The sequence below is a fragment of the Dicentrarchus labrax genome, unplaced genomic scaffold (assembly GCF_905237075.1).
Source record: "Dicentrarchus labrax unplaced genomic scaffold, dlabrax2021, whole genome shotgun sequence".
In the NCBI taxonomy this organism is placed as follows: Eukaryota; Metazoa; Chordata; class Actinopteri; family Moronidae; genus Dicentrarchus; species Dicentrarchus labrax.
Window position 1 is genome coordinate 13426673 of NW_026136712.1, and position 24570 is coordinate 13451242.

The 24570-nt window shown below is 40.0% G+C and overlaps 2 protein-coding genes across 7 annotated transcripts in view; both read right to left on the reverse strand.

Moving 5' to 3' along the window:
• Positions 1-1048: 1048 nt before the first annotated feature.
• On the reverse strand, positions 1049-5865 carry LOC127373525 (hyaluronan-binding protein 2-like). Of its 2 annotated transcripts, XM_051418098.1 has the most exons (14): positions 5753-5865; positions 5623-5650; positions 5448-5540; positions 5131-5241; positions 4536-4652; positions 4329-4445; positions 4071-4242; positions 3616-3707; positions 3259-3520; positions 3001-3143; positions 2700-2837; positions 2182-2241; positions 1596-1741; positions 1049-1498 (listed from the first exon to the last, which is right to left on the reverse strand). In XM_051418098.1, exons 1-14 carry the CDS (start codon positions 5837-5839, stop codon positions 1340-1342), a joined length of 1725 nt encoding a protein of 574 aa, XP_051274058.1. In that variant the 5' UTR covers positions 5840-5865; the 3' UTR covers positions 1049-1339. The 2 variants fall into 2 exon arrangements, with proteins under 2 accessions (XP_051274058.1, XP_051274059.1); XM_051418099.1 differs by lacking the exon at positions 2182-2241.
• Positions 5866-6722: 857 nt separating this feature from the next.
• dnmbp (dynamin binding protein) overlaps positions 6723-24570 on the reverse strand; it is a 47640-nt gene continuing 29792 nt past the window's right edge. For 4 of the 5 annotated variants that reach the window (XM_051417572.1, XM_051417576.1, XM_051417575.1 and 1 more), the window contains 13 exons: positions 14932-15146; positions 14083-14182; positions 13580-13727; positions 12196-12213; positions 11025-11224; positions 10795-10925; positions 10576-10680; positions 10217-10345; positions 9774-10109; positions 9490-9678; positions 9177-9375; positions 8371-9056; positions 6723-7882 (listed from right to left, as the gene is read on the reverse strand). In XM_051417572.1, the coding sequence (XP_051273532.1) occupies positions 7697-7882; positions 8371-9056; positions 9177-9375; positions 9490-9678; positions 9774-10109; positions 10217-10345; positions 10576-10680; positions 10795-10925; positions 11025-11224; positions 12196-12213; positions 13580-13727; positions 14083-14182; positions 14932-15146 (2642 nt within the window). In that variant the 3' untranslated portion in view covers positions 6723-7696. The remainder of the gene's footprint in view (positions 7883-8370; positions 9057-9176; positions 9376-9489; positions 9679-9773; positions 10110-10216; positions 10346-10575; positions 10681-10794; positions 10926-11024; positions 11225-12195; positions 12214-13579; positions 13728-14082; positions 14183-14931; positions 15147-24570) is intronic. The other variant, XM_051417573.1, reaches the window with a different exon arrangement.

Below are 24570 nucleotides of genomic sequence, written 5' to 3' on the forward strand. Positions count from 1 at the left end.
GTTACACCACCTGTTGTTTATGAGCACGGACAGTCCCCCTCCTTTCTTCATGCCGGTCGCGGTGGTGTCCCTGTCGGCTCGAACCGTCTGGAAGCCGGGAATGGTGACGATGGAGTTCGGTATCTGCTCGATGATTGCAGGGATGTGAGTTTAAAGCTCCTCTTCTTCATCCTCCGTTTAACCCCCGCTCTGCGCCTCACCGTCTCCTCCTCGCTCCTCCGGTATGGGGGTCTCTCTCCGGTCGGATGCTAGGGGGCCTCGGCGATCATCTGGTCGCGGGTGAAAACAATGCGACTCCCCGTTGCCTGGAGACCAGCGTAAACAAAAATAAAAGTGCTCAAAACGCCAAAAAGTATTTAGGCGACATGAACAAGTGTGAAAGTGAGTAGAAAGAGTTCAAATAGCAAAACACACTGAAACACACTAAAACTACAACAATAAGGAGCTGCCATGACAGGCTGCCGTTGTCCGGGCCATTCCATGGATAGATAGATAATTTGATATTTCAATTAGTTTTATTTTTTGTTTTAAGTTGATCAAACTCATGATAGAGACTATGTTTGTTTTGTTTTTTTAATATGATAGGGTCAATAATGTCTAAAGAAAAACAATAAACTTTGGGATAATTGTCTGACATACATCAGGAGTGCAACATTTTAGAGATAATTTGTGATATTAATTAACAGAATATGAGATAATTGTTCTGATTGACTGCATTGTTCTTTTGTCCTGAGGACTTTGGTCTTGTTTAGCTTTTCACCCTTCTTTCACATCTCTTATCATGCTATAGTCCAATTAAATAAAAGTTTATATGGGTAAATGTTGTACAATGTCAAAAAGTTGTAATGAATAAAACCTTAAATGACAAGAAAGATGCATGCACAAAAATACATATTATGGTCTTCGATGCATCCAGTGCACCACATTGCATTCTACTTATTAAAACTAATCATTATAATGATCATAGATTATCCATTTTAATATGAACTCCTAAGATTAACAAAGATTATTGATAAATGTGTTGTTTTACAAGACTCACTCAGTAATCTTTGTGTACATTTTATAGTTAGCTTTATTAACAGTTGCTGCAAGCATGCTTACAAGAACATTAGCATTGAAATATGTATGTAATTACACAACAGTGAGGTATACATGAGTTAAAACACTAATACATATGAGGTAATGTGTTCTTCTGTGGATGGAGTGAAAGTTTTGACAAACATTTTCTAACTAAATTTTAAAAAGGAAAAGTGTATTATTGACAAAACAGAGACATTACAGAGTCAGTGGCAGCATGTCTGTAAATCACATATACAGTACAGTATGGCCATATGCATCCTTATGAGAGTAAATGATAAGCGATCCAGTCAATAAATCTGCGGACGTTGGCGTAGACACCAGGCTTGTACTTCTTGCCGCAGCCGTCACCCCAGCTCACCACACCGACAACATAGTGGGTCCCATTACGCTCACACACCAGAGGGCCGCCAGAGTCACCCTGCAGGGCACAGAGGGGAGGTTTTTATTAGGTCTCTCTCTCTTTTTTTATTCTCATGAATACTCTTATAAAAAGAAAAATCAAATCTCTCACAGACCTGGCAGGAGTCCACGCCTCCTTTCATGTTGCCTGCACAGAACATGCTGTCATCCAACGAGTTTCCATAAACGTGGGGAGCTTTACATTTCTCCTGGGAGATCAGGAGGACGCGAGCATCCAGCAGTTGGTTGGTACCGTACTTCTCTGAGACAGGAAGAGAGACAGAACTGTTATGTTCAAATGTATGTGCTTGGAGATAAAGAAGCTTAGTCTCTTAATTCTTGTCTTCAGTGTCAACATTGTGATTGTACTTTGTGATTTTTGCTTTTTGTTTGCTACAGTTTATATGCATAAAGTGGTATTTTGGTATGAAACCTTGATTTGTGGTTGACGTATGAACACAGTTAACAAATACTTAAGGTTCTGCATGAGTATTTTCCTTTTACTCTTTACATTAAGTGTTCTAAAGAAGATTTGTGCTTATGTAAATATTTAAAGGACTCTGTGAAGCAGACTTCTATTTTACTATTTGGTACATTTTTGTGGCGGTTATTATTAATAATTACTAATATACTAATATTTTGACATTTAGAAAATCAATACAATACTACAGCACTTGAAATGACCAAGTAGAAATACATTACCCTGTTTTCCGATGTAAATGCGTGATATAGGTCTAGGTGAATTGGATGAAAATCCATGAGCTGCCAAAGTTCAAAACATTTTCCATTTTATTGGTTTAATCTCATTAACTGGGCTTTTCATTTTGTTTTATGTTCTTAAAAATACTTCTGCACGATTCAGTCGCTTTATTTGAACTCAAATATACTTAAACTCCCTTTGACCAAATACAAACTACCAGATTACATCCCAAACCCCTACCATTAAAGCTGCAGTCGGTAGCTTTTATAAAAAATAGGGGTTTTTTATATTTGCTGAAACTTTCACTATATCCTTCTCCACTATATGTTTCTCAGCTCTGATTGGTTGTTTTTGTTAAGGCATGGTGGATTCTAGCAAAGGCCATTAGGACCACTATGAGAAAAAAATATATATATTTGATAAAGGTTACCTTCTGTAGCTTTAACTCATACTGATCATTATGTTATGTCAGTTTGTCACGCAGCCTGTAGTTTAAAGTGCAGATTCAAATCATGCTTACGTGTTTCAGTCGCGCCCCATCCTGAGATCACACACTCGGTCCCACTGTCAAAGACCTGGTTTGGCAGGCAGGCGGTCTTTACAAAGCGGGTTTCTTTGGCACAGTAGGGTTTGTCCAGGACTTTCAGCTGAAGCATGGCTGCACAGTGGAGGCACAAAGCAAAGAACTGTGAAATACTGTATATCAGTACATTTAATTTCACGATGCACAGAATAAAAAAACTGGTTTCCATTTTAAGTGGATACTTTAATTACATTTAACTGAGTACTTAAGTGAATAACTTAGATTTTTTTTTTCTCACCAACATCATTATGAAGAGCAAAGGGACTCTCCTTGTAATCCTCGTGCACAATGGCCTTCTCCACTGGAATTACCTGTTCGTATACTTCATCCTTCTCTATGTCCACTCCTCCCAGCACCACCTGCATTTCCATTCCGCTTTTACTGCAGAAAATCAAACCGCCCCCCAAGAGAGTCAGGTGAGTGTGTCCATGTACAAATTAAAACAGTGTTGAAACTACTTCTATGCACCAAAACAACACAGATACCAGGAGCTTACATGCAGTGTGCAGCCGTAAGCACCCAGCAGGACTCGAGGAGGATGCCCCCGCAGATGTGGCTGAAGGGCCCAGAGAAGCCTTTGGATCTGGTCTGCAGGGAAACCTGCCAAGGATGAGCCCCAGGAAGAGACTTCTTCCCTCCGAAGATCCTAGCCGAGCGGCCGGGCTGCGGCCTTCCACATTGGGAGAAGTGGGTAACAGTGGCGTCCGGTTTGGCTGGAGTTGGATCTGTTTCATAGATTGTTGGTGTGGTTGGTGCAGCTGGGAGGGATGGGAAATTAAATGAGAGTTATGGAGGCCACGATATTTCTGTATGTGAGTGTGCGTGTGTGTGTGTGTATGTGTGTGTGTTTTACCTTCAGAACATTTCCTAACTTTACAATAGTTCCACTTCAGTTTGTCACTTTTATTAATGAAGCACCAAGGTTGATCGTCTCCATCAGGGTTCCTTGAATACACACATTTTAAAGCAAGTATTCATATAAAATATAATTTTAATTTTTTTTACAAAATACAACAAATAAAACTAACTCACAACCTGGCAACCCAAAGGTCATTTTCATTTATGCATTTTAACATCCCTTTACTTATTCTGTAAAACATTTATAAGGATTTATTAACATGAATTAATTACTGACAACTAACATTTAAAGAAGCTGCAGAGTTTTACAAAAACAATCATCAGCAAACACAAAGTTTTGTCTGACATGCAGTACATACCTCACGTGTACCGTCTCTGTCCACAGCTAAATACAAATACGGTTATGTCAACAGTAAACATGTGCAATATTTACACAAGATAACTCCTCACCTGCAGTAATTGTGTGGCCCAATTCCATCAAAACCTGCATACTCTTTGAAGGGATCTCCCCCTTTCTGCAGGATGAAATAAGAATTCCAGTCCAGACACTCTTCCTCTTCAACTGTTACACTCACCATGCCACGGTAAAACTCTCCGTCCTCTTGGTAACAATCGTTTGGCCCTAGAAAAACGAAGGTTTCCCTTTAGCTGCAGATGATGAGAGCGAGCTTTAAAGCGTGGGCTTACTATTTAGGACAACATATTTACCAACTTCACAGAACTTTCCACTGAATCCATCCTGGCAAAAACAGTGGAAGGAGGAGCGTTTGGGGCCCTTTACGCAAGAGCCTCCATTCTGACAGGGATCGGGCCTACAGGAGGAGGCTGTGAATGCATGCAACAAGATCAGTGTCAAGTGATGTCCAGTGCATATAATATAATGAGAAAACAAGTTATAGCTCCAGTAAAGCAGACCTTTCTTGCAGTTGGGTGGTTTGAAAGGAGCCTTGCACTTGCACTCGTAGAATGGAGCAGTAGATGTGATGACACAGCTTCCATGGCCACACTTCACATTCTTGCAAACATCTTTCACTGAAAAAACACACGGTACATTAATTTTGTTGTTGATTTTAAGTTATTACACACATAATCATACTTTTTTAAAATGTGTTTATTACAATTACTGTGTATAACTTTTGTTACTAGCACCAGGGGGCACCAGAGTCACAATTATTCCAATCCTTCATGAAGCTTTAATATGAAAGGTGAAAAAAACAGCATGGAGAAGAAAAGTAAAGTCTGTAATATTATGCTCAAGGCATTTTAATGCTTTTAAATCTGAGAATTTCATATAATTAAATTAAGAAATAGTGAGAGTAAATGAAACTCTGACCTGTATGGTGTTCTTATATGTAGTAGAAAAAACAGTAGTAGTCTTGGAAAAATGTATGTATGTATGTCAAAGAAACTGACACACAAGAGTTCAAAATACATATTTTCTGGGTATTCACATAAATTACAGTCTCAACTGTTTATTTGTGGCTAAATGAGCACAGGAGGACAGTCGTACCTGTTTGACACTTTTTTCCTGAATAAGGCTCAGGGCACAAACATTTGAAGGCCCCATCAGCATCGTGGTCGCAGATGCCTCTGTTCAAACACGGGTTTGGATCACACTCATCTAAATGGAGACATAATCAGAATCCTTGCTGATATAAAGATCTTACATGCAGTCTTGCCAGAAGAAAAATCAGTCAGGAGCAGAGTACAATTGATGGTTTGGATGTCTTGATCAATGCATCTTACAACAGAGGAGATAAACTGCAAAGTACATTCAGTATATACAGGCAATAAAACCCTTGAGGGGGAGCGCTAGAGGTAATTTACCTGAGATATTCATGAGTTCATACAACCAGTCATCTAGAGTCAAATCCAAGTCTTCTGCAGGGCTTTCAGTGGGATAATCATAATAATAATAATCTGTGAGGAAAAAAGAGGAATTTAAGCATTACAGTCAATAAAGTCAAGTTTTAGTTAACTGGAAACTAATAAGTGTTTTTACCATCAGCGTCATCTGTTTCTGTGATTACCTGAAACAAATTGAAAATATATAAATGATTTATGACTGTTTTAATAAGTATTGATAAATAAATAATAAAATGGAATTTATCATATTCTATGCGTATACTTACATACAACTCCTGTCCAAGCGCAGTGAGTGCACACAGCTGTAAGAGCAAAGCTATTAAGCAGCTCATGTTGATGTAGACCCTCACCATAATGGGGCCAGTGTAAAGTCTATGGTTTGCTTTTTGCTTAGACAAGTCTTAAATAATAGGGAGACCCTCAAAACACTCCACCCACCTGTTAATCATTAGGACCCTGCATTGATTTGACAGGAGTTACATGTGATTCAATACTTTATCTTTTTTGCCCTGTGACCTTTATTTGTGTTGAGGTCATCAAAAAGTAAAGACAGTAAGCAAGTAGCTCTCATTAAAAACATATTAAAAGAATACAAAAAGCGCCTTTGTTCTCCCTAAATTTATTAATTAAATCTCTCTATATATTTTTAGCTTTACATTACTGACCTGAGGTTTCTCAATATGCAAGATGGGATTTGCTTTGTTAGTGCAAGCAGCTGAAATATGCAAAATACCATTACACAATATTACACTGCAAATATCCTTTTATTCTATATACTTCTTCTACATGACACTGGAACTCTGAAAGTAATTGCTACTACAGTTAAAAGGACCTGGTGAAAATGGTGTACAGCCCAGTTTGTTTACAGATTATCTTTATACAGACCATATCATAGTTATGATATATGTTTAAATGTGTCAGTTTTTTAAAATAAAGTTAACTAAACAAAGCATAAAATTAACTTGCACAGATATGCAATGTATCACAGTGCACCCTACACCTTACGCATGCATTTTTAACATTTGCATTACTAATGTAGCTCCAAGTGATTTTCAAAGTCCGTCGTGGTGTGTTCTGGCGCTGGAGGGAAGCTCTGACCTCAACTGATCTTTGTGTGGTATGTCATCAATAACCCTAAACATGTCAAAAAACCCGGACAAAACACCATGATGATCTTCCACTACAACAACAAATGACAAACAACAAAAATGAACAAAAACATTATTTCAGACACAGTTGTGATTTGTCAGCTGTGCTGTTTTTTATTCAAACAGTGATCACTTTACAGTGGGAGCAATAGCATATTCTCAATATACAGCACTATATATAATATACATGGGGAGTATGTGGAGAAATCAGAGTTAAGATCCGACCACTATCTCTCTCTCTCTCCCTGTTTGTTAACCTCCTCTGACAGGTAAAATGGGTCATGACTTGTTTGCAGCGTCAACCCAGTCAAAAAACATATTCAGGTTACTGACAAGGGGGAGTGCTTGTAAACCAGAAATCATATGCCATTCAACTTCGTCCTTGGTTTTACTTCAGATAGTCCATATTAATTTCATACAACACTCCAAATCCTTGTTGATGGCTCCACAGACACTTCAAAACTAGCAACCAGTGGATAATCATCATAAGTGCCTCAACCTTTGATTGTTTAACAGTATGGTGTAAATGCATCTAATATCCATGCATCATTCTAGTGGTGCAATAAACCACATGCAGAAAAAAAGTAATTAACACAGTGTTTAGGTCAGTCTGTCTGCATACCACTTGATATTTGTTTAGAAGAACCAGTCTGAACCCAGAATATTCACATTTCCATTGCAATCTCCCAATGTGCTAACCTTTAAGACTGTTCTCTTAAAACATACAATTCATTGTCTTCAGGCCCAGAGAATATGCCATAAAATCTGGTGCAATTCACAGGTTTTTCACCAGAAACTGGAAAATTAGGGGGTAGGGTACAGTTTCCAGTAAGTAAAAATAATATAAAAAGTCTATAAATATAGGCATATAATGCTAACGTATGGGAGCAGAGTCAGCAGCAATAGTCAGTCCTCACTATCAAACTCCATGACAACAGATCAGAAATAAGTCACAGCGTGTCCAGATGCTTGTCTGTCTTTTTGTTCTGTCTGCTCGCACAGTGAGCCTCCTTAAGTTCAAAGTACAGTCTCAGGTACCATCTGCATAATAAAACTTCATGTTCATGTATATTCTGATTTGCGGATGTAGTTGGAAGGCACATAGCCTCGCCGGCCTTCTGCCTCTCCCAGCCACCATTCACTGTTGCCGTTCAAGTCCTGGAACTCCAGTATCCGCAGCCGCTGATTTGCTGTGATGCTCATTTCATTGGCGCAACGGGCTTCAAAGGAGTAGATAGCGTAGTAAATCTAAAAATAAACAAATGAATAAAAACAATGTTAGTTTGTGTTTTTTCAATCTTAAAAGCAGTATTATTGAATGATTTCTGCAGCGGAATAAACTGTAAGCATAACATTGACGAAAGGCAAACACATTAAAAGTTGCCCATTTACAACATTAGCATTCATTTGGAGGCTTTTATCCTGTTGTTAATAATACACATATTGATTAATATAGCTTTAAATAAATCGATTTTTAACAGTATTTTTCAAAATTTTGTGTTTTTTATAATTCCCCTTTTTGGCACCATCTGGTGGTAATATCAAGGATAGCACTACGGCAAACTGGTGCACGCCACACCAGTTTTTACAAAGCTTGTTTCATTTTTCTACAAACAAAAAGTTTTTCAAAAAAGTTGTTTTTGTCAGATTAAAGTTCACGTGATAAAGTGTCTACTCTTATTTTTGTATGGTAAATGTCTGATGTCTAAATGTCTCATATCAGTCAAAAATCTCACCTGATGACCATCTAATTCACTCTCTGGTTCTGGTTCTGGTTCTGGTTCTGGTTCTGGCTCCGGTTCGATGTACTCATCTCTGGAGTAAGTAGACCTCTTCTGGCCACCGTTATCTCCATTTCTCCACTGGTATGAACTGTAGGATTTGTCTGTGTGTCCATACCGCTGTGAGCGACTGTTTCTGTGTGAAGAATAAGACTCTGTCTCCGAGAGGTCCGACATCTCCTTCTGGCTGCTCGTACTTGCATAACTCGTATCGTACGTGTCTCTGTGATTGCCTGAATGCCGGTAAGAAGGCTCTGTGTCTCTGTGACTGGGGGAATTTCGGTGTGTTTGGTCTGAGAATTCCCTGCGGTTTGAGGGATTTCGGGGCGATGAGTTTATGGAGTTGCTCTGACTGGCAGAGTCAGGGTTGGGTACGTCTCTGTGGTGACTCCTACGGGATGAGGCAGAGTCCAGCGAAGGGTGTGGCGATGAATGACTTTGGGGCTGAGATGTGGAAAAGCTGACGGTGGCGTTTTCCTGGTTAAAGGTCAGTGTGCTGTTGCTGTTTTGGCGGGAGAAAACAGGGGAGGAGCCGCCATAACCTGACTCATTGGACGATTGGCTCTCGATGGACACGTCTGATTGGCTCCTGCGTGGGTTGTAGGGTTTGAGGAAGGAGGTGTAGACAAAACCCTTGGTGACTGCAAATTAAAAAAAGTAAGAGAAGACATGAAATTAGATTTTATCGCTGTGCCATTTTCCCCCAAAATCACAAGCTCAGACCTCAAAATATGTGGCTGATTGGAGTACAAATGACCTACCTCCATTATCAATTAGCCAGCGGTTGTTGCTACCCATGGGGTCCTGCTGCTTGATCACACCCACAAGGTCTCCCTCTTGTATAGAGACATCCAGATCCTGGGCTGCATTGAAGTTTCTATCTGCCTGGTAAAGTTTCTCAGGACCGTAGCGTACCAGAAGTGCTGCACGGTGCTCATCTGTCTGTGTGGTGTAGTTGGGCTGAAAGGAACCAGGACAAGACTCATGGTTAGATCGTGTTGCAGTGGTGAAACTCCTCCTGCATTACTTATTAAAATATCTCTATGGCACAAATAGCATGAGAGTCCAACTCACAGATCCCTGCAGTGACTTTTTAGAAGTCTGCTTTTCCAGAGTCTTCTTCTCGAAGGGCTTTTTTGTGGAGGTGGCCGGAGGCAGGTTCTCTGGACAGAAGCTGAAGCCCTGCAGAAGCTGGAGAACTCGTCCATACTCTTCCTGGAACTGTGCAATCAGGTTGCTCTCTGTGCCAGCTTTGTTAGAAAACTGGAGGTAGAGAAAAAGGTCTGACTTAGTAACAGAATGTGGCAACAAGTACTACGACATATAAGTGTCCAACTTCAACAACAAGGCACACTCACAGCGTTAAGGAGGGGCTTCAGCTCTCCCATTGTCGTCTTCATGAAGTCCTTCTGAGCTTGAGCGAAAGCCCTCACACAGCCAGTAAACAGCTCCTCCGCTGCACAGTGGAACTTGGGCAGCTCGTCCAAAAGTTGGGCGTTGAGCGCCTCGTAGTTGTTGCGTGCCACCTGCAGCTCGTCCTGGACACGGCGGTCCTTGAGGCGGTCGGCGCGCTCCTTGCAGTTGTCGTAGTCCAGCAGCTTGTCAAAGCGCTTTTGGATGAGTTTGTGCGGCCCAGCGAACATGAGGAGGAGCTGGGTGAGCGGGTTGATGACTAAGGCCTCTGTGCGTTCCTTCTGCTCAGGGAATGAGAGAAGGGAGTTGACAGATAATGTGATCAGCGGTCATTCCCAATGCATTTCTAGAACAGCTAAGTGAGGCTAAAGAGAGAGAGAAGACTTACAAATTGTGTGAACTGTTTGTCGCTGATGCAGCGGTGAGCTCTCTGGAAGCGCTCGGGGTCGAGGACACTGCGCTCTGTGTAGATGTCACAGAAACTGATGGCTGCTAAGACCTTCACAGATGCTGATTCCTAAAGAGAAACATTTTATCACAATATATTAATATTATATGACAAAATTTAAATTAGGCTGAATATTTAATCAAGAACTTAATTAGACAAGTACACAGCAAGATTTTGGAAATACTTAAGATGCGATTAGATTAAAAATGGCATGAATTAGGCACTGCATGTTTATGTAAGTATGTCTACTTTGATATGGTCAAATACGCAAAGACTCACAGTTGTTGGCGATTACGTACCCGTATATGTTGCAGGTACAAGGAAATGTCCCTGATAAAAGACTTGATTAGTCTCTCCTGCAGCCTGAACCTCTTCTCAGCCTCATCAAATGCTTCATCTTTAATCTGGAAAAAAAGACAAGAGAAAGACAGATCAGAACAAACACGTTTTCATTCACAACACTCAGGCAGTCCTCCCTCCACCTAGGTTAAGAGACTTAGCCAGCAGCAGTAATATACCTGGGGTGAAATTCCTGTGAGGTGTTTGAGGTGGCTGCTGACCCGGTTGGATTTTTTGATAATGGAGTGCATGCTCAGCTTGGAGATCTTGTCAATGAATGTGTCCTCGTCGCCTTTCCTGTATTTCACCACTGTGGACAGCAGAGGGAGAACAGTTCAGACTGTGTACTGGGTAAAAGTAACAAAGAAGACTAAGGAAGACAGGTTTTGAGGGATTTTTTTTTTTTTACCAAGGTCCTTCCTCCGCTTGTACTCGTTGATGTTTACGTTGATCTCTTTGACGGCCTGCAGAGCCTTGGTCAGCTGGGGCCGGTCGTGGTGGCTCTCCGGTGTGGCCCCCAGCAGCTCCATCAGCAGCAGAGGGTAACGCATCACCCGCTGCACCGGCTTGATGAGGAAAGAGCCAAGGTTGATGTAATTTGTTTTCCCCCTGAAAAAGTGACAGAGAGGTTTGGTCGAAAAGGAAAAATATGTGAAGCATGAGTTGATCCACCCACTCCACTCCATTACAGCCAAAGCTATTGAATTATGTTGACAAGAAATCTTCCCATGTTCATGTAACATATGTCTCTGTATCATGTGGATTGTATGTTCCAATGATATGTAGCCATCATCACATATATACATATTCTGATGATGGCAGGTTTTGGGAGACATAGAAGAACAGGGAAGGCACAATAAAACAAAAGAAAAAGCAATATTGATTTGCTTAGTTGTAATGCGATCTAGAGGACAAATTAATTTAAGATCTGCAACCAATTCAGTTCCATAATTAGTTTGTTTTACAGCCATAATGTGATTTGATTTCTGCATGGAAGCCAGTCACTTTCATCTTTTCTCATTATCATGAGATCATTTCTTGTTAATAACAAAATAAGGATAGCAAGTGTTTAGCATTTTGTAGCATCTTATTTTCCAATTTTAATTATTTTCTGCTTCTAAAACAGTAAAACATCTACATACTTCACACAAGATCTTATAAATTAGGTTTTTTAAATAATAATGACTAAATCTGTTACTGTAAATTGCAGTTGCAGTTTTTGTCCAGAAGATGGCATTAGATTCCCAGGATCAACAATTACTTTGTTTATCCACAGAAGAGGAAGGATGATGGGCATGTTGAATATTTCTCTTCATAACAGTAGTATACATTATTCACATGCACATGCAAACACCAACAACAAAATATGAAATATGTAGTCCATCTCAGTCCAGGGAAGGAAATGGCAGCACAGATTTTTTAGAGTTTTCCACTCAACTCACACTTTTCTGTTATCACACGGGGTAAATACACACATACACACACAGAGGTAATTTCCAGGGGGGTTAGTGAGCAAAGGGCATGCGGTCAAGATGATTCTCGTGCTGGAAATTACGACGACACTCGTTATGGAGACTTACCACTCGCGATATATGGCCCTGTTGAAAGGAAGGTTGGAAAGAGATAGAAAGATGACAAAAACAGGATTTATGAAACCATGACCTGATGATCACTTTCATGAATGATTTCATTTCCCTCAACTCTTAAATTCTGCAGAACTCTATTTGCCTATGTCTAGACCAAATCCACAGAATTTCACCTCCATTTTGCACAGTCAATAAAACATTATAGCCAGCTGCACCAGCGGTTGTTTACGGTTTCGTTTTGTGAATTCTCTCTTAAAGCTGGACGGAGGCCCAGTGTGGCAGTAAAATATGGCAGTTTCTAGAAGGTGGCAGAACACGTGACCTTTAGAATAGGTTGCAGCAGACGAACGCACACTCTGTAAAGAGTATTGTTTTCCTGACTAGGCGAGCAACTTTACGGTAAACTTACAAAATGAATAGAAAAACTGTATTTTAAAAGAAAAAAAAACAATGACTTCATCAACAAGGGTTCAGCAGTGTTCACACTTGGAACCAGCGCCCTTTTTTGTCTAAAGCTTCCGGTCTAACAAAACCAGTGTTTATCTTCAAACACAGATGACTATATTTTACAGCAGTGTCAACTCAAGTATCTGAGTCACTGATGGTGAAACCAGACAGGTGAAACCAGGCAGGCCGCATTCTTTGACTGCTGCACATTAGCTACATTGCTACAGGAGCACTATGAGATGGAGCATTCACACAGCAGGAGTGTGAGGTAAAGGTATCATTACAGGAAAATAGCAGATTTTAACTGCAAATATATTATTCTGGAAAAAAAAGAAGAAAATAGATAAAGTATTTATTCTGTTTAAAGATTTACTGCCATTCTTTATCATTACTTGCCCATGCATCAAAGTTCAACGTCTACGACAGCATCTCGACCATAAATTCATTCCACACTCCACTCATATCATCTAACCGGAAATCTTACTGCAGCTTTGAACTCCATAACAACAGGACTTTTTTTCCAAAACAAATACTGCCTTAAAAAGGTCAACAGACTCCATTTTGAATTCAAATCCAAAGTATTATTCTACAGCGAAACCTATTCAAGCTCAAAGTGCGCTGACCCAGACACATTTTGAAAAGGGTTTCATACATCCAACAACAGTTCCCATTACTGTTTCACTTACTGAAGTCTACAAAACAATAAATGATCAACTTTTACTTTTACACTTAATGTTTCACTTAAACTTTACATTTGTATTAGTGGCCACTCTTGCTGTCATGTTTTCATGCTTTTACACACACTAACATGCACAGGTTTGGTCACTTGCGTGCAAAAGATTTTTTAAAAAAGTCAAACACAGGTTGAAGTGTAAATCCAAAACTAAAATTATATTTTTTTAGACAGTTTTTCCTCCTCTCTGTGACTCACCTCAGTCTCTCAAGACACTCCAACACATGGCGCTGGATGGTTTCGTCTTTCTCATAGCTCTCCAGCAGAGAGATGGCATCGTCGTGGTTCTGGCAGTAGATCTTGTAAACCTCCTCTAGCTCAACTTTAAAGTCCAGAAATACTTTTCCTAAGAGCAAAGGGTATAGAAACATAAAGTTACGTGTTGTGTGGGGGCGATACCAAGTAACCAATGACAAAACATCTCTGATTATTTATTATACTGAACAAAACAATAAATAATAATTATTATTATTATTATTATTATTATTATTACCAATTATTGATTATTTCACATTATCATCCTTCAGTTTACTTCCTCTAACAGTGGGTACTTTTAAAATGTGTTCAAACTCTACCTCAATAAACTTGTTCAGGTGACAGTCATAAAGTACAAAGCACAGTGTGCAGACATAGGCCACCTGATTGGTCTGGGAATGAAACAATTATTTCATAGGACATGTATCTTTTAAAAAGCTTCTTACCAATAGAGTCAGTGTCCTGCAATGTTTCCAACAGGCGTTGTGACAGGTCAATCACAGAGCTGATGTTGCCAAAGAGCCCATCGAAGTCCACGTTATTCACCTGTATGAAAGCAGATAGAACGTTTTTAAAATGGTGATAAAAGTTCCTCTGGGCTGTTGACTCCTTTTGTGTATGTAAAAACACAATATCCCAGATTCAAAAACCTAGAACAGCCTTTCAAATGGGTTTGAGAAACCTGGTTATGCAAGCTAGAGTACTCCAATAGAAACCATGATACTGTGTAAACAACTAATCCAACTTTCTGATCATTCTCTGCTGTTATATAGGAGTTCTTTGGTACAACTAACAATAAACTGACTAACAATGTAATGATTGTCTACATGCTGAAATAAAAGTGAAAGTCTAATAGTGTCTCATCTTCCATTACTAAGGAGTAGATGAAGGACATACAATAAATCCAGTAAAGGGGTAAAAGGAGCAGAGTCCAGGCAGTCAAAAACTAAACTGAGTAATCTATACTCATGTACACAGAGAGGTGAATAACAAGGTATCTCTACAGTATGTTCCATCTAAACAAGATCAAAGAATATCTGAAAAGACTTGTGATACTAATGTAATGCAAATGTACTTGTTCGTTTATTCCTTTAAGCTGTATCAAACTTCTCTGTAATGTCTTTGCCTCTGTTCTCTGCAAAAATGTGTTCTTTTAAAGCTGAATAATGTAAAACAATAAACAGTTTCAGACCATGCTCTTTATCCGCTCTTCTCCTGCTCTCTTTGCAGACATCTTGAATTTGTTCAGTGCTCCACGGTTTAATTCAACTGCTCAATATTTCTAGAATCTCTACCTGCTTCCGCTGCAGCGGCTCGATGATCTCCTCAACACACATCTGCAGGTCTTTGTGGTAGTCCTTCTCCGTCTGCAGCAGCTCCTCTATGACCTTTGACCTCTTCTCCAGCATCCTCAACTCGGGATCCTCTGAGCCTGTGCCGGCCGTGGGGGCCGAGTCTGAGGTCGGGGTGGAGTCCAGGGGTTTGGGTTGGGACGACAGGAGGGTCATCTCTGGAAAGAAGTTAGAGGAGACAGATTTAGCTCCTTCTAAAACTGAAATGAAACCCTTTATTTAATATTTTGGGAGTTTTAAACAGTATTTAAGATAAATCTATGAATTTCTTCTAAACACAAAGAGGTTATTCTAGTGATGACAAAGTCCAAAAAGGGAAAGAGAAAACCTCTCCCAGTCCATGTCCCCAGTCATTGTATCCAAACATACTCCTGCCCACCCACCCACCCGGTCCACCCTTTACTCTTCGTCTTGTCTGACTAGCTTTTGATCAATGTCTGCCATCACTCCCAGAGGGCTGATTTCTGGGGGTGCCTGGGACTGGAGGGAGAGCCTGGTTCATGCACCACTGCTTTTTATGAATGGACCTAAAACTGGAGTGGACTCAGGCTCTTTGTGTGTGGCACAATGGCCTGTGACAGCAACTAGAGACAGACAGGCTCTCAGGGACCGGGCAGACATTAAAGAAGAGGCAGTTAGAGGGGGACTGAGGGAAGAGAGATAACAGTACTGGAGAGTGATGATACATAATCTAACACACAGAGTTGGACTGGGTTTAAAGTGTATTGAGTTTTGTTCATGTTTTAATTGATGTCAAATTTCTATAAATATCTTAAATTACCACATGCTCTGTCTTCATTTAGCTCTTTAGGCTCTTAGGTTAAAGGTTATGTCCGTTGATATTCTTCTTATTGACAACAAATCCTGTAAAATAACATATTCTCTTATGCCATAGACCTCCACTGTTGACCAAAATCTATAAGAAACATTGCTGGGCAAGCTGACATGTTTCTTCTTCGATACCACATACATCAGCCCACTACTAAAGTGCCCCGGTGTTTTAGGAAATGATATATGAGTTGAATGAAGGAACATATGAGTTACAACTTCAGTAGAAACAAATGGACTTGGGGCTGAGAAGGTAATTAAACATCATGATATATAACCAGCCTTTAAGTGTGATTGTGAGATGTTGAAGACAAACTTGTGGAGAATTGGAGGTTGTGTATATTTTAGTCGTGTCTCAGTAGGGGAAGATGCAGCATGTTCTGCGTTATGCTGACGGATGAGGGTGACGTCACCCTTGCTCCTCGAACAGATGCTGTCAGACACTAATGAAGTAAACTCTGCTTACCCTCGTTACCCCAAGCACTTGCAAATACGTGCATGCATGCACGCATTGCACACAGAGCCCGACTGCTCCAGCATCGCAGTTTTGTTTGAATCACATCACTTTCTTTTTGAAAGATTGGTTCCAAAGTGTGACCACGTACCATACAAAAGACATACCATTCATGATTGTATTGATATATAAGAGCTTGCAAAAAGTTCTACACAAACTGCAAAGCTTTTTATGTTTTGAGGCAAACATTTCAAAAAAATAATTCTTGGTGACTCGAGCGTCTGATCCTTGGGCCACCTGCCTTTTGTCTCCCTCCCACCCTGACCTCATCCCATCCGTCCGTGTGTGTCTCTCTCTCTCTCTCTCTCTCTCTCTCTCTCCCCCTCTCTTCACGTGACTTGGCTAAAGCTCGACTCAAAGAAGCTTTTCTCATTGCTTGCACTGTATCTCCACTGCAGCATCTCCCACTACTGCCCTGCCAACTGCCAACGCTGGAGCATTTCCCCACTGATGAGAAAGTAGTTCCCTAATGGGTTTTAAAAGTCATGCAGCAACACAATACAAAGAGAGGCGGAAAACAAAAGACTCAGTATTTAATTAGAATCAATCGGCTTATTCCCATGTTTGATCCTCTACACAGACACACACACACAGCAACATTACATGCTCCACTTCACATGCTTAAATACTCAGCCATTTCCATCATAAGCAACCTGTGAAACGGCATGAGCAGAGTTTGACCCACTTTGAGGGAATTCCACTTTTCTTTGTTCTGTAAAGTATTTTAAAGCGGGTACAGGCATTGTACACTTGTTTGGACGATTGCACACACACACACACAAACACACACACACACACACGAGGCTTGAAACATTCATTTAAAACTAAAAGTTAAAATTTATAGCTAAATTGCTATTCGTTAGTTTGAATGTATTCCAAAACATTCCATATCTGACTATTGCATTTGAAAAGGAATACATTACATGACCTGCCAAACACACAATCACAGGGGCCCATGAGGTTAGGTGTAATGTAAGTATATCAGCATGTGGAACAGGATCTGCAGCCACAGGAAACACCCACATAACAAATCACTTGTATCTAATGAATCACACACCTGTGACTGGATGCCAACAATCAGAAAGACTAATCACTCAGTACAAACATCAACCTGCTGCTGAAACCTCATTATGGTATCAAGCAAGAGAATTCAACTAGTTAATATTTTCCATTGACAAAAACCAGGAGGAAAAAGTATTCTATGAAATATTTTCCACAAAAAAGCAACTGCTGGGAATGTTTTGTCTTTAAAGTGATTTTAATCAGCTGTTTTCCTTCATTACTGTATCGCTGTCTGACTGTAACCACCTGTTGATTGCTCCTATAAATTATACAAAAAGACAGCCCATATGACACTGAATCACAACTATGTATTGTACTTTCAGATGGAGAAACATGTTTGGGAAAGGAAATATTTCAAGGGAAAATGTAAGCCATGGGTGTATACAGTCTATTTAAAACACACATGACATGGATTATCATATGATCAACTCTTTACAGGAAACAAACATCCAGACGAGGGAAAACGGGGATCCTGACTCAGCGGGGGGCTAGAAGTATCTATACAGAAACTCGACAGCATGCAGCTTAGTAAAGGAGTTGTATTCAAGTCCTGGCTACACACATTATAGTTTGGAAAATAAAACAAAGAGACTGCCTATGTTCTCTCTTGAAATATGCGGCTCATAGGTTATATGGGCTAATGAAGGCAGAGGAACTGTACGCTGTACCAAATGTCTCCCTATCCACTCATAATATGGACAAGAACTGAAAAAGAATTGTATTTATTCTGATTTCATTTTTGATTGTCTTCTTAAAATAAAAAGTCCTATAGATTTATCTTGATTTATTGCTCTTTATGGAGAAAAAACTGCCTTCAAATGTGAAAGCAAACTTTTGAATGTTTCATTCTGAAACTAAAGACTGATCTCAAGTCACTGTTATGCATCAACAGGTGGAATCAATAGTGTATAGTAGAGCAGAGCCTGTTTCCAAAAAGCAGGTTCCCTAAATCGTCTGAATTTAGAGTAAAACCTCTTTTTTAGCCCATGTTCCACATTGGGCAAACAACTCAGAGATTCAAAGAACTTCTTAACATTTTTGGAAACAGGAAGAGGAAGTTGAAGTCTTCACAGGAATCAGATTAAAAGGTATCAAGACGAAACTACTTCTTCATTGCGATTACAACACCTTATGAATCATATTTACCACTAAGCTTATAGTTAGAACTACACAGCAGATTGGATTGCTGGGACAGTCACACCAGGGAGTGTCCTTAATGTAATAGCACTATAAAATGAGCCAAGGCTATATCTCTCACAGCGCTGCACCTTCTATCTTCAGACACTTATTGTGACTACAGCCACAGTCACAGTGACGCATTAGCCAGGAGGTCATTCAGGATTTTACAAAAAAATAAAAGTAGTGGATATCAGGTGGCTCAAACAAGAGACAATTTAAAGTTGCACAAAGATTAGTGAGATTGTGACTGGGGTGAATTCCTGAGTATCACATACTCCCACTGATTTATGGTTAACAAGCATTGTCTCATTTTTATGAAATACAGTGCTTTTTTTTGGCTTTTTTGTTTTGGAAGTTTGACTTGAGCCAAAGATAAGAGGCTCTTAGAAATGTAGCTCTTTCACTGGCTTTTCCCACTTCAGTGCTTGCAATGATTATCATATTAATTATAAACATGTACACAAACATAAACATATAAACATATTTAGTGCTATAATGTTCATCTGGGAATAGTTTCAGTTTTGGATAGGTGAAAAATTGTTTAGAGAAAGGCATGTTAATGATCACAGATTTCATTTTGTCAGTCCCTTATCAATGCTTTTCAAATAATTATATTTTCTTAAAAACTGATGATCCCCCCCCTTAAATCGCAGCTGTGAAAACACAAAACAAATATTAAATGGATTCCCTAAAATTCACTGATACATTCTCTCGAAGGCCCTATATTTTCACTGCCACAGACCAAAAAGAGAGCAGGAGGGAGAGAAAGAGAGAGAAGATCATGAGGCTTCACCCACCTGCTGCTTGCAACTTTCTTCAAACCACTTCAGAAACAAGCACAACCCCCCTCACTCACACGCACACACACACACATATGGTTCAAACAACGCCATCCATTCTACGATAGTCCATTGTCAATCTGAAGTCCAGCTCCTGAGCCTTGTGGAGGACTACGCATCCCGCTGTAAAAACTCCATTCCAGATCTCCAATTACCATGAGAATGGATGGGAACCCACCATCATTAAACACACACACAGACCCACACACACACACACACACAAACCAGGGAGGACACCCACTCTGGCAGAAAATAAAACCTGGAGCTGGACCGGAGCTGTTCGCTGCTCAGTGTCCCGCTGTGATGTTTTTTTTCACCAGAACCCACACTTTATTTAATTTTTTCAACTGTGAGCAGCTTCTACTTTTCTTTTGTGCACTGCGTTGCGTTAGAGCTGTCATGACACAAATGCTTTGCTGTGGTTAACTATCGAGATTTCTGTCCCTCGCATGTTTATGCTCCAAGTCAGGTGTCCCGTGAGGTTAATTCAATTTATCTTTAATCTTTATCTTTATATTTAATATATAATTTCATAGAAAACATCTTTTGGTGGCAGAAATTCAGATTATGACTCCTTACCGATGACTTCCCCTTTTTGTCTGGTCATGCTTCCTTCAATTCTTAATGCCGCCTTTTAAGGCGTTATGCCATTTACTGTCAATGGTTATGCCACATAAGCTCACAATTGGCTACTGTCACATTTATTAGGAGTTATGCTGAATAGGATGGGTTAACTCCGGTGAAGTCTAGTCCAGTTCTGTGATGGATCTGTTTCATGTTTCACAGTCAACTGACACCTGACCGTGCTCCTCCTCTGACAGGCTGAATTCTATCAAAATCATGATTCCTTGAATCAACATCTTCCTTTCACTCCTCCAGTTCACTGAAACTTCAGGACATCTTTAACTCTTTTACACGATCTGTTAATCCATCCAAGTAAACTCAAAGATATTTTTCATTTTAGAAAATCACTCTCTTTTGAAGATCTGTTACTTTGTTGCACAACTGTGGCAAATACAGTTTTCAAGAAATACTTCTCTGAATTGATGGTCTGTTATCGGCGTGCTACACTAATAGCCACGCAAAGTCAAAAGTTTGCCCTGCGCAGAGCTCTAAGGTCAGACACAATCAGTGCTGTGTGTGTTCTGCTCCAAAGTTCACAGCAGACTGCACAGTCGCCATGGCAACACAAATAGCGGGGGCCCTGCTCATATCAAGCCAAGTTTTGGAGAGCAGGGAGTGACTTCGCTGCAGTGGTCACATGGGAAACTGTGTGTGTGTGTGTGTGTGTGTGTGTGTGTGTGTGTGTGTGTGTGTGTGTGTGTGTGTGTGTGTGTGTGTGTGTGTGTGTGTGTTTGTGTGTGTTCAGTTGGGACATGAAGCACGTGAATAAGTTCATACAAGCTCCCAAGAAAACCTGCAAGACGTGACTTGAAATTAATACTGGATGTATAATAAAAAAAAATCCATGACGCAAGTAACTGACTTAAGATAACCATGCCAGCACATGAAGTGTAAATATTAGCAAAACTCTTAAAGCGCCTTACCACATGGCCTATTCACAAGTTAACTTTGTGTTTCAGAAAGAGGCTCAAAGTAAATTTCTCAGCAGAAACCAACAAAATTGTGGAAATTAGGAGCATGTTTTTGAATCATCCAGTTGAGTAAGCACACAAGGACTTTTATTGGGCTATATTTCCCCGGCCTTTTGTCCAGATTTGTACCACCAACTGTTGCACCAGGTAGAAGGTCACTTAAAAATGTAGAAAGGGGGAGTTTATTCAGTGGCATACCATCCTGTTTATCTCTTTTAGGGTCAAATGTCAGAAGGTCACATTCCTGCTCCTGGCAGAATCTCACAGCAACCTTTATGCACCATTGTTGGGAATTCCTGGTAATTACAGCCCTCCATTCAAATTACACGAGTCATTACAAAAGCAGATCTTTTACTGATACATGTAGCATTTAGAACGTGATTTTCTCCACTCCTGGGTTTAGTGTCCACTGTCAGACACCAAGAGATACAACTCTTTTCCCCCCCTCCAGGTGGATAAAGCTACAGTCTAATTAAAAAGTTAAATAAATGGGTTGCTACAACGTGGCATGGGTAATGGGACCAAGACTGTGATCTCTGGCTTCCTTGGAATTTCTCATTCCATCTCATTTCTATGATGAACAATGTCCAATTACTTTAAGAGACCATCAGTTTTGCATATTTGCAGAGAGAGCTTTAAGAGGAACTGAAACCATTAAGTGAGGGACCTATTCAACCAAAAAGCTGTACTAGCTTCAAGTTAATGGAGAAGGAGAGGACAATGGGTCTATTGGGTCCCACAGGTACTGTGGTGATACACACTGGTGCAACCAAATAGTAAAAAACATTTAACTATTTCTAGTTCGATCCAAATACTAAGAAAAAAGTTTTTTTACATACTGTGGGAAAAAACTGTAAAAACTGCCTCGAGACTTTGAGATGACAGAACTTGCAGTATTATTTATACCTGTTGCTAATTGTCGGGCAAGTAAAGACAAAGATCTGGCTTAGGGCTTTATGAGTTTTTCCCACAACAAAATCGGAGAATTATTTTTTTTGGATCGATTGTGCTGTGCATTGCACTCATAAATACAGGGCTGGGTGACAAAATGCTTTCTTTATATCCCTCTAAATACAACCCCACATTTAATGTATTATTGTTATAGACAAAGCTCCTTGTGTAAACACCCTCTAACTAGAGCATAAACTAACATTGGAGGCAAGGTGGTTATACTATGACCTTCTGTTTCATTGGTCCGTGCAACTGTAATATTTAATAAACTGAAACGGACACCAACACCTTATCAATGCTTACTTTTGCTCTTAAAATTAAACAAGACTTAGTAACTATCCTAATAACATCTCATTTAAAAGCAAAATAGATACAGAAAGTGATACAACATGTGAATCTAGGAGAAATACTGTGAGTCTATACTACAGAAGAAATAATCACTGCATGCACAAGTAGGTTCAACACCTGTAACTACAGTGACAGTACGAACCACATATAACAAAAGTGGTGGCCATTACCACAAATTAACATTCAAACAAGTTAATTTGTTTAAGTTTTGTTTATCAGATTGTGATACACCAAAACTGACAATAGATGTTTGTCTCTGACAAATACTTCCTGACAGAAGCGTTTAGTGTGGATAGATTATTTGGAGGACAAAAACAACTCTAATGGAATGAGTGTCTTTGAGTTAATGGAGGTCAGTGACAATACATTCATTTGACAGGCAGCAAGTCTACTGTGCTGTTGTACATACAGTGACATGATGAGCAACTAGTTGTCAAGTGACTACCTGAAAATCGGACTCATAGTGAAACTGCATCTGTACACGACTGTATTTTGCACTCTTAAGATAATGACATCCAGAAAAACTGGCTACATGACCATTCTCTGTCTTATCATTGGCAAACTAGTCCCGATGGGAAAGGGAAAGTCCACATGGTCAAAGATCAGGTGGCTGTCTTTTCCCACACTTCTGTCTAACAGGGAACAGATCATATCAGTCTTGCTCCCTATGCAGGCACCAGTAACATTATCCAACCCAAAACTGAAGCATGCAGAGATGTGAACACTGAAGTGCTGTAGTTACTGTCCCTTTCTGCCTGTATCAATAATATTCCTGTTTTGGACGTGAGACTTACAGTATCAAAATGGAGGATATAAAACTCCTTATAAATGTTAACACTTACACTATGACAAGACAAGGATTGTTGTAAAACATTTACCAAAGAAATGAAAATGAAAATGAATTCCACTAAGAATTTTAATCATCTTCAAATTTAGATGACACTTGCATGATTATAAGAAATCATTTGAAAAGGGGCTTCAATTATGTAATAGAGCTACAGAAAATCTGTAAGGAGGACTGAGGATAAATCAAAAGACACGTAACCCCCCCGGCTCATGCAGACTTTTTGAGCCAAATCATTTTCTGCCAAATGTTTTTTTTGCTTGCCAGCAGTGAGATAATACGTCTTTAGAGCAATGTTGTCGAACGATTTGAGATCTTGTCCAAAGATTTCCTGTCTTAACTCCTAACTCCCCCACCCAAGCTCCGTCCCACTGCCCACCAATGGCAGCGAATGCTCAAGGATTACAGAGGACAACACAGCAGTCGCTGCCAGATCATAGCTGGATGACGACACATTACTCACACACAGATGCTCAAACACTGTCCATACAACAGAAGATATTATTTAAAAGTTCAAGAGTGCACCATATACAGACGTCCAGGCGAATACTTACACCCACACCACACAGATTGTATGGGTTTATTTGTTTCAAACAATAAATGAGATAATCCTAAACTGTGTGAAACTATGTATTCCTATTCCTGCTAAGAACATTTGCTGAAAAAAAAAACTATTTTGCCTTCTATTTTGCCCCATTATTTGGCCCCCTACCTACAACATGTGCGCCTGTAACAGCAGCAGATGCACACACAGACTCACACACATAAAGTTCATAATACAAATTATAACTAGACTTGAAGCTCTAATAGATACATGAATGTCAGAGTAAACATTAATTAGCAGCGGCTGTTTACTAGCCCCTATAGTTGTTAGAGACCCAGAAAGAGATCTAATATCTAATACTGGATTACTAGAAGAACAAAGGCCCTTAAACATGCTTAAGGCCCATCTCAAAAAGCCTCGGCCACCACCTCAATGTCACTGAATCACAGCGTAAACCCAATAAGCGCTGCAACAATATGGCCTAATGTTTTTAGCCATGCAATCAAATGCTTTACTCAGAGGGCAAACCCCTGACAGAGCTGAAACAGTTTAACAAGATTAAAGGATGACAAGACACTGTAGGGGCAAGTATGTGTGTGTGTTTTGAAAAATGGCGTCATCTCTCACATAAGCCTTCAAGGGCTTCACTTGCGCACACACACACACACACGCACACACACACACACACACATTGAGTATCAGTCTTGCAGTGAAGGAGTCAGGCCAGTACTGGCCACCGCCTGGCACCAGACAGACCCCCGCCATCCACTCACCATGCTGACGCTAGGGATTAATACTTGGACTCCCAAAATGGACGTGTGGTGGGGGCCGGTGTGTACTGTGTGTGTGTGTGTGTGTGTGTGTGTGTGTTTGTGACT